This window comes from Lathyrus oleraceus, chromosome 5 (assembly GCF_024323335.1).
Source record: "Lathyrus oleraceus cultivar Zhongwan6 chromosome 5, CAAS_Psat_ZW6_1.0, whole genome shotgun sequence".
In the NCBI taxonomy this organism is placed as follows: Eukaryota; Viridiplantae; Streptophyta; class Magnoliopsida; order Fabales; family Fabaceae; genus Lathyrus; species Lathyrus oleraceus.
In genome coordinates this window covers 560,989,572-561,005,018 of record NC_066583.1, presented here as the reverse complement: position 1 = coordinate 561,005,018, position 15,447 = coordinate 560,989,572, and the positions used below count along the sequence as shown (strand labels likewise).

At 35.2% G+C, this 15,447-nt stretch overlaps 1 protein-coding gene across 2 annotated transcripts; it reads right to left on the bottom strand.

Moving 5' to 3' along the window:
- Nucleotides 1-906: 906 nt before the first annotated feature.
- LOC127086427 (tRNA (guanine(37)-N1)-methyltransferase 1) lies at nucleotides 907-14,954 on the bottom strand. Of its 2 annotated transcripts, XM_051027190.1 has the most exons (9): nucleotides 14,060-14,952; nucleotides 11,490-11,588; nucleotides 11,022-11,141; nucleotides 10,741-10,907; nucleotides 3,509-3,579; nucleotides 2,282-2,424; nucleotides 1,613-1,724; nucleotides 1,401-1,513; nucleotides 907-1,250 (listed from the first exon to the last, which is right to left on the bottom strand). In XM_051027190.1, the coding sequence occupies exons 1-9, from the start codon at nucleotides 14,846-14,848 to the stop codon at nucleotides 1,107-1,109; spliced, it is 1,758 nt and encodes a 585-aa protein (XP_050883147.1). In that variant the 5' UTR covers nucleotides 14,849-14,952; the 3' UTR covers nucleotides 907-1,106. The 2 variants fall into 2 exon arrangements, with proteins under 2 accessions (XP_050883147.1, XP_050883148.1); XM_051027191.1 differs by lacking the exon at nucleotides 11,490-11,588 and having other exon boundaries at nucleotides 14,060-14,954.
- Nucleotides 14,955-15,447: the final 493 nt, after the last annotated feature.

Sequence of the window (15,447 nt, the reverse complement as noted above, 5' to 3'; positions counted from 1 at the left end):
TTTCAATTAGGAACTTTTTTACTTGATACAATGCCAAAACGTGATCTTTTGAACTTTCCTGCCCTTACCATTCACCGTTTAACAATTCATAATATTTTAAACTTATTTTTTATAAGTTAAAAAAAATTAATATGTTTATATACTAATATTAAAAATATATATATTTAAAAGAAAGACTTTTTTTAAAAAAACAAAATAATTTAAATTTAAATTTAAACGAATTTTTTATATTAAAAAAGTAATAGTAAAATGATAATATAATATTTTATAAAAAGTATTTAAATTTTTTTAATTAATTTTTTATAAATTATTTTTAACAAAAATATAGAAAATCTATTTTTTTAAAAAAGAAGGAAAGAAACTACCCTAAAAGTTGTCCAAAAAAAACTAATAATACTACAATAAAAATTATAGCCATCCTCTCCATTTGACAGATGTAGTGGGCCCAGTGGGCAGTGTATGAATATTGAATAGTAACAAGTTCTGCGTCAGCTGTACTCACAACTTTCTGGAGCAAATTCAATGGTTTCTTTCTACAATCTACTATAAGTCACATTAAATGGATCTTCTCATCATTGCTGTGACACTTCAAAATTCCATTTAGATTGAGATGTATCCGCTTACAAATTCAGCTGGATATTATTTTTGCAGAGATTGGTTGTTAAGATTTTGTTTTGTATCTTCATAACTCTTGAGGCATTAAGACACGTACCTTTGTTACTTCATTAGATGACAGAACCTTCATTCAATTCAATTCAATACTACTAAAAACAGTTGTATATTGTAGCCCAATGCCCCCAATTTAAACACATCATAATTTTTCAATTAACTAATAAATAATAATTTTTCAATGAAAAATTAAATGAAAATATAGAAAACTTATATTAAAAAAATTAACACAATATATATTTTTTAAACTGTGTAGCCCCTTTCTGCCTGCAAGGCTAAATAAAAGATTGATTTCATATATTTATTTCATTATTGAAAAATGATAATGAAAAAGTGTTGCAAAATTACATGATGTTGCGTGTATATATATACATGTCAATTTAAATAACTAATGCATTGAAACAAAATATACTGCGTGCAATGACTACAAAAAATGGTCACATATCGACTGCAGTATTAGCAAATGCTATGCTTTTAGGGAGAGTAAAAGATGCACACAGCATCCATTTTCCAGGTGCAACCAGTCGTACTCGTCGCATTTCGACATTGACTGCCACTTCAAGCAATGCAATTCTTATTCTCTGCATCGCACAGGGATTGTTAGATGGTACCTTTAATTCAATGTTACAAAAAAGAAAACTCAGCCTAGAAGTTAACTTTTGAGTGATTTGTGAATAGTCTAAACCAAGACGGCGTAGAAATATGCATAATACAATATATCAGCGACCAACCTCATGAAAATCAAATTCTGGATCCTCTGCTTTGGAGAATCCATAAACATGGATCATTGGATAAGTAAATTGCCCATCCTTGGATCTATCTTTGTATATTCCCCGAAATGCATCTATAGGAGAAGCAATTTGCAAATTATATTATGCAGAAAAGTTGTATTGGGTTGGCATATAAAACAGTAAAGAAAAAGAGTGGTCCTGGGATAGGCTACCTAGAAATTCTGCAGCGTCATTCGGCAAGTTCATAACTACTTGTGTAATGGAGTGAGCTTTATTACTGGCAAACATAGCTTTAATAAACCTTCTTCCATCCATGTTAAAGACCTGGAAGAATAAAAATGTTAGTTGATAGAAAACTCCATCAAGAAAAATAATGCTGTCACATGATCATTCAAATGCAACTTCTTCCTTGTTTCTTCACCAATGTGTGAAAACTGAAAAGACGTTAAAGCATAGCATATTATTTTAATCATATAGTCGCCCACATTCTATAAAGAATGGGAAAAGAGCTGTCTGCAAACAAAAGGAGACACTCGTCCTGTACAACCAATTTTTCAAATCCAAATTGGACACTTCAAAATTTTCGGTTTCGGTGTTATGCTGTGTCAATGCATCATAGCTCCAAAATTGGAGAAAAGATAATTCATTGCAATTTTAACCTAACTTAAAAAGCAGATATATATCCAAAAACAAATGTTGACAAAACTAGTTCATGATATTAACCCAGAAACAGTATATAATAATTAACACTTAAATCCATTTCCAACGTACTTTTTCTTTTCCGTCCAAAAAAAACATACTTTTTCTTTGTGATTGTTTCATTTCAGAGTATAAGTTGATAAAACAACTTTGAGAAGATATTCACTCAACAGAAATTATACCTTAATTTTCTTCTCAAGTTTGTTTAGAACACTATTTCTTTCCAGGTACTCGACTGCATATGGGTTCAAGTCATTAGCAAAAACACGCTTAACTATCTTTGCTGCAGAGATGGCAAGGGGCCCAACTCCAGAAAAAACATCACCTATCAATTGAACATAAAATGATGTTCATGTTACATGTACAAGCAAGTCATGAATATTTTTCATAATAAAGAAACAGAAGAACATTCTTTAACAATTCAGTAACCACAGATACAAATATAAGTTATTGTGAAAAAACATATTGAGAAATAGAAATATGGACATTTTTTCTATTGCAGTTAATTGAGGTTCATTAATTCTTGCTTCCGTTTTTATTTAGACTTCCTGCATCAAAATAACTTCTATTTATTTATTACAATTTTTCAATTTTTTATAGAAAGGCGTAGGAGTGTTTGTTTTTCAACTCTTTAGTTATATGACTTATAAAAGATGCTGGCGTGGACTTGGCATTCACTACATAGATCAAGAAAAATAGAATAAGCCACCACCTGGTCAACCCTGGATATCCCAACATCTACAAATCTCAAGAAATTTCTCTATAATATATGCACATTGATAAAAAAAATTAGAAGCTCAAATGTTTACAACAATGATAGTTTAAATACATTTATGCTTCCATTTTAAGTGCAGTCATATTAACTAAATCTTTCTAATATATACAATCTGTTTCTTATATTTCAAAGTTTTCTTCAAATTGAATCGGTGTTTGTATTAGATAAAAGTTAAAAAGCAATTATGCTTGAAGGAAATAACAAATTCCAGGCTTCCATTCCAGCACAATATCATACAAACAAAACTAATCTCTATGAACTACTCCAAGAAGCAGACAAAGAATGCAATGCAAAATTTCATAAAACTTGCTTACCGTTTCCGTATGTTTACATCTATATATACCAAGCCACAGGCAGAAACCTGTTTGGGCCACCACTAAGCAAATATATCTTTTTTTCAGGGGAGGGGGTTCAACTACTAGACAATTATCATTTCTATATTCACACCTCCAACAGCAAACAAAACCAAATCTTCATTACCATGTCATCAGTATGACACAGCAGGTTGCTCAATCCAGTCAAATCCCACAATCAGCATTTTGAGAGAAATAATTAAAAGACAATGGAAAGTGAATATATAACACAAGTATGATAGTATTATAATCTGAACAGGTGGCAGTAGCAAGACACATACAGACAACATCATCTCGTGTAAAACCACTCAATAGTCTCTGTCTTTCGGTGCCCAGCCTACTGCTCCAGTATCTGCGTACAAAGGAAAGAAACAAAAGTGATGATTGACCCTTTTCTCACTTGTAATTTCCACTTTTTAGAGTATACTTTTGATGTTTCAAAAACAACAACAAAATTGTATTTATTCCAGATTTTAGATTCCAGACTCATTGAATGATGTTTCATGAGAACAATATGCAATAATCAATATGAGCTTGAAAGGTGCAACGACATTGATTCAGATGAAACAATAGAGTTCAAGAGGTTAAAACCACCTATCCAGGTTTAACTGAAATATACTCCATCAATCAAAACTGTTGATGTCTTGTAATCATAAATTAATAAATATGAAAAATTCTTTCAGTTGATGGATGTCTAAGTATCGAAACTTCCAAAATATTTCTTGTATACTCTTTTTCTTCTTACAGCCTTTCCTTACAAAAAGGTCAAATCGATTTGACAAACCTATACAACATGGCAGGGTCTTCTCATGTTTGTTTTCAGAGCTGAAAAATTATATACAAATGGAAAGAGGGATACATAGAATTGTCAGAGATCTCATCCAGATTCCAGAAGCTGAGTGCACCATTTTCAACTGATACATACCATGGAGCTCAGTACTCATCTAAATTCTCAGTTGAAACAACTCATGATTTGCTTAATTATATTTTGGAGGGGCAAAACTATCTTAGCACCCACAAAAGCAAAATACATATGCTATAACAGAGCACTAAGCTGTCAGGGCTCTTAATGATGTCAGGAAAATAGCTGTGTTATCAATGTAAAATGGTGGATTATTGCTAGGTACAAGATATGCATGTGTAGGCCCATTTGTCCTAGGTCGATTTGGAAGCCATCCAAAGAGGAAAATTAGAGAAAGGATAGTAAGTTATACGAGAGAGAAAAGAGAAAGGGTTGAGTTTGTTATATAGGGGTTGAAGGGTGGAGAAGAGGTATCTTTGGGGAAATCAGTTTGTATAGTTATGGACATAGAATATTATTCTCCTTAGGAGCTTGGCTATGTGGGCATTAGGATATTCATCCTTTTACAGTTATCTTTTATTTACAGAAATAATACATATTTATTCCAGTATTTGTGTATTTGAATCCATTTCCTTTATACTCTATAAGTTGCAGTGACACAGGTACGCAACAGTTATGGTGGCCAGCCAAAATTTCACCATATAAATATGATGTTACGGCCAATGACGGAAACATGGAAGATATAGTATGCCTAGCATTGTATGGCAGCTGGCAATGAATCGCCCATAGCAGCAATTTGACAACACTGGCAGAGAGATGGAGACGACAAGAGCAGTAAGATATAGTGTGATTTTTGAGACAAATATACCAATACATACACAATGACACAATTGAGCTAAATTGTAGAAAGAAAATTACTGGCTAGCAGGACTTTTTTTTTATATCATAAATCATACATTAATGTACCAATACACATCAACATATTAACTGACCACTAAGCTACTAGTGTAAAAGAGTAGAAAAAGAAAGAGATTGAGTCTAAATGAAGGAAAAGCTATCAATATTAAGAAGCCTTGGCACAGCAATTGGAGTAGTTATCACGTGAATAGGTTATGATTTGTGAAATCAACCTATAAAAAATCAACAACAGATCCGACCCCTAGACTAATATCCTTGATCCATTGCCTGGGATACACTTTGTACGGTGCTGCATGTTTTTTTGGCGGGCCATGGAAGCTGTGCATTTGTAAGGCACCAGCAGTGGCCTTGACGGATATAGCAAGTGAAATTAAAAAATGAGGTGTCACGTAACCCAGCTAGGAAAAGATGATCCATGGGTTAAAAATACAAAAATGTTAGGTAACAATCCCTTAAACATTTCAAACCTACTGTGCTTTTAGTAGGGTATAATAGCTGCTACATGCTACAGTAGAGTTCCTGTTAGAAAATATATTATTTCCAGTTTTATTATTATCTTTAATACTATCTTTATTTTTCTTTATTCTCCATTAAGGAGAAAATCAATTGTAATAATTGTATCTTCACTATATAAACCAGCCTAAGATTGACGAATAAGATATAACAGCTTTTACCTGTTTTTTCCAATATAGTATCAAGAGCACTGGGTTAGGGGTTACCGTAAAATTTTCTTCAACCTACTTTTAATGGGTTAGGAGTTATACCATAAAGCTTTCCTTGACCTATTTTTGTTGGGTTAGGGGTTACCATAAAATTTTCCTCAACATATTTTTGTTCGACCCGATTCACATACCCATTTAGCCTCCTATGACGAATAACAACAACGGGTGGCCTTCCCTGTCACAGGCCTACACTGGATCCAAACATGGCAAACAACCGCAACCTGAGTCGGGCGTCGGCCACGGAAATGGCGGTGACCGTGGAAACGGCGTACGAGAGGAACCGCCGGTGGTCATAAACAATGGCAATAATGACGGTAACAATGGAAACAGGAACAACATTGTTTTTGGTGACGGTTATTCCAACATAGGCGGTAATGATCAAGAGGGTTCCTCGTACTCCCTCAAGGTCAATATCCCTAAAATGAATGGGAATAACTATAATGAAACGTTCGGTTGGTATTGGATAGCAAAGGAAAACTTGATTTCTTAACAGGAACAGTAGTTGAACCGACAACAGGAGACCCTCGTTACAAATAATGGAAGTCGGAAAACTCCTTGATTATTGTGTGGCTGGTAAGCTCTATGGAAACTGGAATAGGTAAGTCTTACATGTTTTTACCTTCCGCAAAGGATGTGTGGGAAGCTGTTAAGGAAACATACTCTGATATTCAAAACTCCTCTCAAATTTTTGGTTTAAAATCAAAGTTATGCATGCGAAACAAGGTGACAGAAGTGTAACTGCTTATTACAATGAGCTGTTGGCACTATGGCAAGAGTTAGATCTCTGTTATGATGACAATTGGAGGTGTACAAAAGACAGTGTTTTGTTTCTCAAGAGGCAAGAAAGTGATTGTGTATTTATGTTTCACGCTGGACTCAATAAAGACCTTGATGAGGTAAGAGTAGAGTTTTAGGAAAAGTATCATTGTCAACTCTTCGTGAAACTTTTGCAGAAATAAGAAGGGAAGAGGCACGGCAAGGAATTATGATCGGCAAAGAATTATGATCGGCAAGATACCACGACATTCTGAATTTGAAGGCTCAGTTCTGACTACTAGGAACCTTGACGAGGGGAGAAGGTCAGACAAAGTTCCTTGGTGTGATCACTGCAAGCGCGAATAGCATACACGTGAAACTTGTTGGAAGCTCAAAGGCAAACCTCCTAATTGGAAGAAGAAAAGTGATCTTGCATTTCAAGCTAGTAATTCTGATTAAGAGCAGCAACCTCCTCCGTCTCAGTTTCTACTCACTATGGAGCAACTAGACAGACTATACAAACTCCTCGAGTCTCCAACCCCTTCTTGCTTTATAGCAACAAAAGGTAATTCTGCATTTCTTAGATTCAGGTACCTCCGATCACATGACAGGTGAATCTACTTAGTTCTCTTCATATAGTCCATGTGCAAGTAATCAAAAAATAAAAATCGCAGATGGCTCTTTTTCAGCCATTGTAGGTAAAGGGTCAGTTGTGTTGTCTCCAATGTTAATTCTTAAAAATGTCCTTCATGTTCCAAATTTATCTTGTAATTTAATGTCCGTCAATAAATTAGCCCAAGATATAAATTGTCAAACTAATTTTTTCCGATCTCACCGTGTCTTTCAGGATTTGAACTCGGGGAAGATGATTGACATTGCTAAGAAGAGGACTCTACTACCTTGACATTGGATCTGCATCACATCTACCTTCAAAAACAATAAGTTCCTGCTTTGAGTCTTTTTCTGTTTTGAGTAATAAATATGACAACATTATGGTATGGCATTTAAGATTAGGTCATCTTAGTTTTCGTCACTTAAAACACTTGTTTCCTAAAATATTTCACAATAAGAACTTTTCTTCGTTTAAATGTGAAGCATGTACGTTTGCAAAGCATCATCGTTCCCAGTTTTCAATACAGCCTTATAAACCATCAAAATCTTTTTCTATTATTCACAGTGATGTTTGGGGCCCTAACCGTACAAGTACACTCTCTCTCAAAAAAATGGTTTATCATATTTATAGATAACCATACAAGAGTATGTTGGATGTACTTGTTAAAAAATGGTTTATCACATTTAAAGAATTTTTTTCAATGGTGCAGAACCAATTTCAAACAAATATCCAAGTCTTTAAAAGTGATAATGGCAAAGAATATTTTAACACTATCCTGGGTGGTTTTTTTCTAAAAAATGGGATTGTACATCAAAATTCATGTCATAATACTCCTCAATAAAATGGAGTGGCCGAAAGGAAAAATAGACGTTTACTAGAGGTTGCTAGAGCTCTACTTTTTTCAAATAAAGTACCAAACTATTTGTGGGGCGAAGCTGTTTTAACAGCGGCCTATTTAATTAACAGAATATCCTCCTAAATTCTCAATTTTCAAACTCCTATTAATGTCTTCAAAGAATATTTTCCCAGTACTCGTGTTTTAACTGATTTGACTTTAAAAACCTTTGGTTGCACAACCTTTTGTTCATGAACATAAAAATGTTGGAAAACTTGAGTCACATGCTATAAAATGTGTCTTTGTTGGATAGTCCCCAACCCAAAAAGGATATAAATGTTTTGATCCAAAAAATAAGAAAATGTTTGTCACTATGAATGTTACATTCTTTAAAAATAAATCTTTTTTTAATGACACTCATCTTCAAGGGGGGGAGATAGACGAAGACTCGTTTCAAATTGAAGACATGAGTTTTTTAAATAACTTATCTTTGCCAGTATCACAAAATTCTGAGATTTTTACACCTGCACCAACAGAAAATGGTCATGATTCTTTATCTGATCTTACTCCTGTTATGAGTAAGGAACCTTGTGAATCCGCGCCTACATTTTCTCTTGTAGAAAACAATGAGAATCCTGAAAACGATAATAATAATGATCTAATTGAAATGCCACAAAATAATGAGTCACTTTAACAAAAACAAATTTGAATTAGGAAACAGGACTTGGAAAGGAAAGGTTTTTGTGAAAAAGCACCATAAAGGAAAGGACTACTCCACATCTCAACACTGCCAGGAATCTGAACCGGGGAATGATCAATTTTCTAACAAAAGAAAAGGTAAGTCTATCTCTATTTCTAAGAGTCGTATTTTGTATCCTGATATAGATGACCATTTTACCATTAGAAAACCTATCAGATCTTGCACTAAACATCCCATGTCCAATTTTATATCATATTCAAATTTGTCTTCATCTATGTCTGCCTTCACTTCAAAATTGTCTAGTGTAGAAATTCTAAAAAGTGTACAGGTTGCTCTAGAAATTCTAAAGTGGAGGGAAGTTGTACTTGAGGAGATGAAAGCTCTTGAAAAGAACAAAACTTTGAGTGTTACGTCACTGCCAGATGGCAAGAAGACAGTTGGATGCAAAAGGGTGTTTACTGTGAAGTATAATTTAGATGGGTCGATTGAAAGGTACAATGTTCGTTTGTTGGCTAAAGGCTTTACTCAGACCTATGGTATAGATTACTCAAAGACATTGGCTCCTGTTGCAAAATTGAACACTGTCAGAATTCTTTTTTCTCTTGCTGCTAACATGGATTGGCCTTTGCATCAGTTAGATGTTAAGAACACCTTTTTTAATGGCGATCTAGAAGAAGAAGTATATATGGACATTCCTCCTGTCTTTGAAAACAAATTTGGATCAAATATGTGCAAACTAAATAAGTCTTTGTATGGATTAAAGCAGTCCCCTAGAGGTTGGTTTGAAAAATTCACTTAGTCCATGAAGAAACAAGGTTACATTCAAGGACAGGTTGACCACACCTTGTTCACAAAATTCTCCCACGATGGAAAAGTTGTTGTCCTGATTGTTTATGTTGATGATATTGTCCTAACTGGAGACGATACAGTGGAAATGGCAAGAGTAAAAGAGAAATTGGCAGTAGACTTTGAAATCAAGGATCTGGAAATCATGAGATATTTTTTAGAAATGGAGGTTGCTCGGTCAAAAAATGGTATTGTGGTTCCACAGCAGAAATACATTATAAACTTGTTGAAAGAAACAGGAATGAGTGGGTGTCGTCCTGCAGATACCCCTATGGATCCTAATGCTAAACTTTGAGGAGAAGGTAATGTTTCTGTTGATACTGGAAGATATCAGAGATTGGTTGGGAAACTGATTTATTTGTCACACACCCGACCTGATATTGCTTTCTCAGTTAGTGTAGTGAGTCAGTTTATGCATTCTCCTTTCGAGGAACATCTTGAGGCCGTCTATAGGATACTGAGATATTTAAAGGGAAATCCTGGAAAAGGATTATTTTTTTAAGAAAAGTAGTGAAAGAAATGTATTTATCTTCAACGATGTCGATTTGGCAGGTACAGTCACAGATAAAAGATCAACCTCTGGATATTTTACCTATGTTTGGGGTAATCTTGTGACATGGAGGAGCAAGAAACAAGGAGTGTAGCAAGGAGTAGTGCAGAGGCCGAGTTTAGAGCTATATCTCAAGGTATTTGTGAAGGATTATGGATCCTTAGAGTCCTAGAAGAACTTAAGATGAAAATTGAATTTCCATTGAAATTATACTCTGACAGTAAAGTTACTATTAGCATAGCTCATAATCCAGTTCAACATGACAGAACCAAGCATATCGAGATCGATCGACACTTCATAAAGGAGAAGTTAGATGCGGGAATCATATGTCTACCCTTCGTGACCTCAAGTCAACAAACTGCAGATATCCTGACCAAAAGTTTGGCAAGACCTACTTTTGAGTATTTGATAGACAAGTTGGGCATGATAGATATATATGCACCAACTTGAGGGGGGTGTTGGAAAATATATTATTTCCGATTTTATTATTGTCTTTAATACTACCTTTATTTTTCTTTATTCTCCATTAAGGAGAAAATCAATTATAATAATTGTATTTCACTATATAAACCAGCCTAAGGCTGACGAATAAGATATAACAGCTTTTACCTATTTTTTTCAATAGTTATACAAACACAAATCAGAAAATCCAATTAAGATATAACCTAGACATTATGAAACATACTTCATGAAAGGATATAGAGATATAGGTAAGCCTAAGGCATGCCTTTAAACTGTTTTATATTAGTCGTTATGGAAAAAAGAGAATACACTGTTGCTAAGTCAACATGAAAGCGAAGTCCGTTCTCAGCTAATGTAGTCACAAGAGAGTGGTTTCCTGCTAAAACCTCCAGCTGCATGGTCCTGTACTCATTATGAATGGAGTCAATCTTGTTCGCAACTGTTTGTATCTTTGGTTTATTTTTATCCAGCACAACCTGAATATGAAGGCAGCCTTTCATGTATTTTAATATTAACACATAAGAATTTGAAATATAATTTTAATATCGTGCACTTAACATAGTAACCAACAATATTTCTAAAAGTAGAACCTTTGCTATAAGCTTCTTGTATGGTAAATGTTCCTCTCTCAAATTCAGGTGCGCAATATGACCAACAGTTTCAAAAGCTGTAGGAACAATCATACCCTCGGGCAGCAAGACCTCCAAGATCTGCAAAAATCATATATGACTGATAATCTTTTATTTTCCATACAACTTGAAGTCCAATAACAAACATCAAGGAAAGAAAAAATCAAGCATGTTTTGAGGCATCATATATAAATACAAGTTTAGATTTGAAAATTAGTACATATAAACCATCAGTTGGTTATGATCCAAAATCCAATATTCAGAAGTTAAGAAAAACTTGGACTTGGCCTTAAAAAAATTTAATTAGGAATGAAACAAAATACCATATTCCTTTGACTTGAAGTACATGTTCCAGATAAGTAAATCAAGATAGTCAAAATTATTTTTCATCACGATAGAGAAACATGTGCGTCCTTTGGTATAATATACCTCATTCATCTGCCAGTAATCATAAAACAGAGTCAACTTGCATCTAACTAGCTCAAAAGTCAAAGTGGTGCTTTTTTCTGCATACTCCTTCAATACAGCCTAGACAGGATGAATATATGAACAATGTTACAAGCGAACAAATGAAATTTTAGGTGCCAAACAAGCATATAGAACAAAATTTCATGATCAGAAAAAAGAAAAACAAGGATAATGTAATTATTCCCATTTGAAACTTAGAGATAGAACATAATAACAAGTAGATATCCAACATTTATGTAATAAAATTTGAATTTAAGGTTAAACTGGTAAGTGTTCAATGTAAAAATACAGTACATGTATTAGAATCATCATCAATTTCCTATTCCATCTATTTTATTTTGAACACCCCACCCACCCACACAAAAAAAAAAATGGCTATCATTCCTAATCGTAAGGCAGTCTTTGAGGGGTTTCTAGTGAGCCCGTCATCTCTGCGGACTACCCATTGCAACATGTGCAGAATTCCAGTGGAGCAGTGCACCCGTAAGGCCACCTTCTGGCATACAGTTTCTGAGAAGTTGGGTGACATTTACTAATGTGGAAAGAACAAATTGAGCAAGTGATGAAGTGGCGCAAGGTTCTGCATTTCCTCGTCAACCCTCAAATCGCTCTCAAGTACCTCACAAGAAAGACACGCACAAGCCAAGTAAGTGAAGTTTAATCATCTTTGGAATAGCAAGATGATAAACTTCTGCTTTCTCAGTTACATTCTTTAATTACAAGCCCAATCCTCACCCTAGAGCTATGGGACAACATTCCTACATACTTCCATAACCAAATGCATGCAGAGCAAAAAACTAATTGGCCAATCTCACAATTTTCCTTAAAATCAAAGGCATCAAAGATTCTTTGTTTGCAACTGGTAATGCCATCCCAAGAACAAATTAATGTGATCTTGCAAGGACTACCCCCTAAACATGATGCACTAGTCACTTTTATAAGCAGCAAAATTGAGCTGCTGCAAATTGAATACTTTCTTGCCTGAGAAACAAGAGAACCATAAGCAAGCCATGGCAGCCGAAATACCGTCAGCCAGTATTACATAACACAGAAATCAGGTTGGGGTCCTAACACAATTGCAGCAGCAGAGGATGTGGTGACCGGCAGCAATTCTGCCCATTGACAAGTGCTCCTCAAATTTGGCCACTTACCACCATAACGGTATTATTGAAAGAATAACACAAACAAGTGGTGGAATTGGAATTCGCCTTGATGGCCACTATCTCCCTCACTTACAAATTTGGGAATCAATCTTATTGTTGTTTATCATATAAACAGATACCCTACAGCCTCTCTGCAATTTCAAGTATCATGCACCAAGGTCAATCAAACACTTCCAGATTACGCATTTCTTAAACTTTTTGGTTGCGACTGCTACCCATTACGTAGACCACACAATCCTCACAAACTGTATTTCAGGTCACAAGAAAGTATTTTTCTAGGGTACTCAACATCACAGAGGCTATAAATGTCTAGCAGAAAATGGAAAAACTTACATTTTCAAAGATGAAGTCTTCAATGAGGCCAGGTTTCCCTATGACTCTATGCTTCCTACTCAAAATTATACTGCCATCTCTTAATCATTTAGTCTCACTTTATCTACTGTTCCAGTGATTACTCCTACTGTCAAAATTATACTAACTCGGTAAGTCCAGCACAAAGTATTCCAACCTCCACAACTCTATTCTATTGAACCTTAAAATCAGGCAGATCACCAAACAAATATACATCCAACACAAACACGGTCTAAGTCTAAAATTTACAGGCCAAAACTCAATCCCACTATAATCCAAACTCAAGTAGAACCTGTAACAGCAAAATTTGCCTTGGCTAGTCGCCTAGCCTAACTAAGTGAACTGCTGGTATGATGAATGAATATGAATTTCTAATGAAAAAAGGCACTTGGACATTGGTTTATCTACCTTCTAACAGATAGGCCACTTGGTGTAAACGGGTTTTCAGAATAAAAGAAAATTCTAAGGGCTCTATCAACAAATATAAAGCTTCTCCAGTGGCAAAAGGTTTTCATGACTTTCATCAACAACCTGTATCAGGTTATAATAAAACATTTTCAATTGCAACCAAACCTATTTGCCAGTGATCGTGGATTATGTCATACGTGACCACTCAAACAAACTGATATAAACAAAGTTTTTCTCAATATATACCTAGAGGATGAAATTTACATATGCCAACCAACATGATTTCAAACTACAAATAAAAACATAGTTAGAGCAAAGCTAAACAAAAAAATATACGGCCTAAAACATCCTCCTAAGACTTAGTATGACCAGCTCAAAGACAACAATAATTACTACGATTATAGCTTTTGAACAAGTTTAATCATTAGAATCATCAACGTTTTTCTTCACATTTAAACTAAGCAAAAAGCAAGAAAAACCCTAAGCAATGTAAATTAGAAGTCGAAACATACTAACAGTGAAGCTAAAATAAATACTAAGGCAGACAGAAAAATCAACAGAGAAAATGTATACAAAACGATTCGAACTGAAAACTCACAGAAAAGGCACCTTTATCGCTTCAGGCAACTCCTCCATACGAAGATCCGCATAGTTTTCATCAAGAAGCAACAGCCTCGTGGAACCCCTCCACTTGCTCCTCCCAAACTCTTCACCAAGTAACCTCCTCAAACCCTCATCAGCATCTCCTCCTTCTTCAACAACCTCAATCGCAACAAAATCTTTCCTCCCAACACGCTTACTCCCTTTAGCCTCGACCAATTTCCCCACCTCCCCATCCTTCTTCTTCCTATTCCTACTCGGCCTCGAAATCTTCGCCAGGTTCCGAAACTTAACATATCCGCGAGTGTTAAACGTTTTAGCAAGCTTATCACGGTACAACACAGGGCTCAAAACGTCGCCGTCTTCCTCCGCTTGCAATTTTCCCTCTTCTGCGGCGTGAATTGGGTGACCTAATAGTGGAGCGATGTCAGGGTCAATTTCGTCGCCGGGAACACGAGCGACGTTACGAACGCGGGGCCAGTTGAGGAGGTGGCCTCGGAGGCGGTCTTCGAGGGCGGAGCATTCGGCGGAAGGGACGCGGAGAGCGGCGAGGTCGAAGACTCGGGTGAAGGTTTCTTCGTGAAGGACGACGTCGTTTTGGAATTGCGGGGATTGGGATTGGGATGGGTTGGTACCTTTGTGGAGGGAAGGTCCGTAAGAGACTACATTGGTTATGGTGGAGGATGTATTGATGGGGAGAAGAAGAGAAGGTTTGTAGTTAAGAGTGTGAGGGAAGATGAGTTTTGATGGAAATGGAAGAAAATGAAGTTGGGGTTTTAGGAATAGGTTGTTCATCATGCTGCTCGCTCGATTACTGCTGCTTTAGCAGTTTACAAGTCTTCTAACCATTTCAATAGCAGCACCTAGTGGACTCGAGTATGAACAAGATAATCATTTAATTTGTATAACTATCACTATAAAACTAGACATAAACCAAACTTCATAGATTAATCATATAAATTTATCATTTAATAAATAAATATTTTAAAAATTTATTATAACTATAATAGAATAAAATCAATAGTACAAAACAATTATATTCAATTCAAAAATAATTTGAACAATATGCGTTTTATGGTTTTTAAATGAGATTCCTTAGGAACCGATTGATAACGAACACACATACATATGTTAAACATAATGATCAGTCTAGATGCAGTAACATATAGAATAGATTCAATCATATCTCTATATTTCTTGACATCAACATCCTTATCATTCTCTTATTTTTTTAAGTTTTCATTTTTCGGCATTGAAGTGTCAATTAATTTTGCATCTTTCATACAAAATCTCTTTAGCACATTGTTGTACTATTTGTTTGACACATAATTGTCCCTTTATTGAGTTGCTTGATTTGAAGACCAAGGAAGTAATTCAACTCCCCTATGAGACCTGTC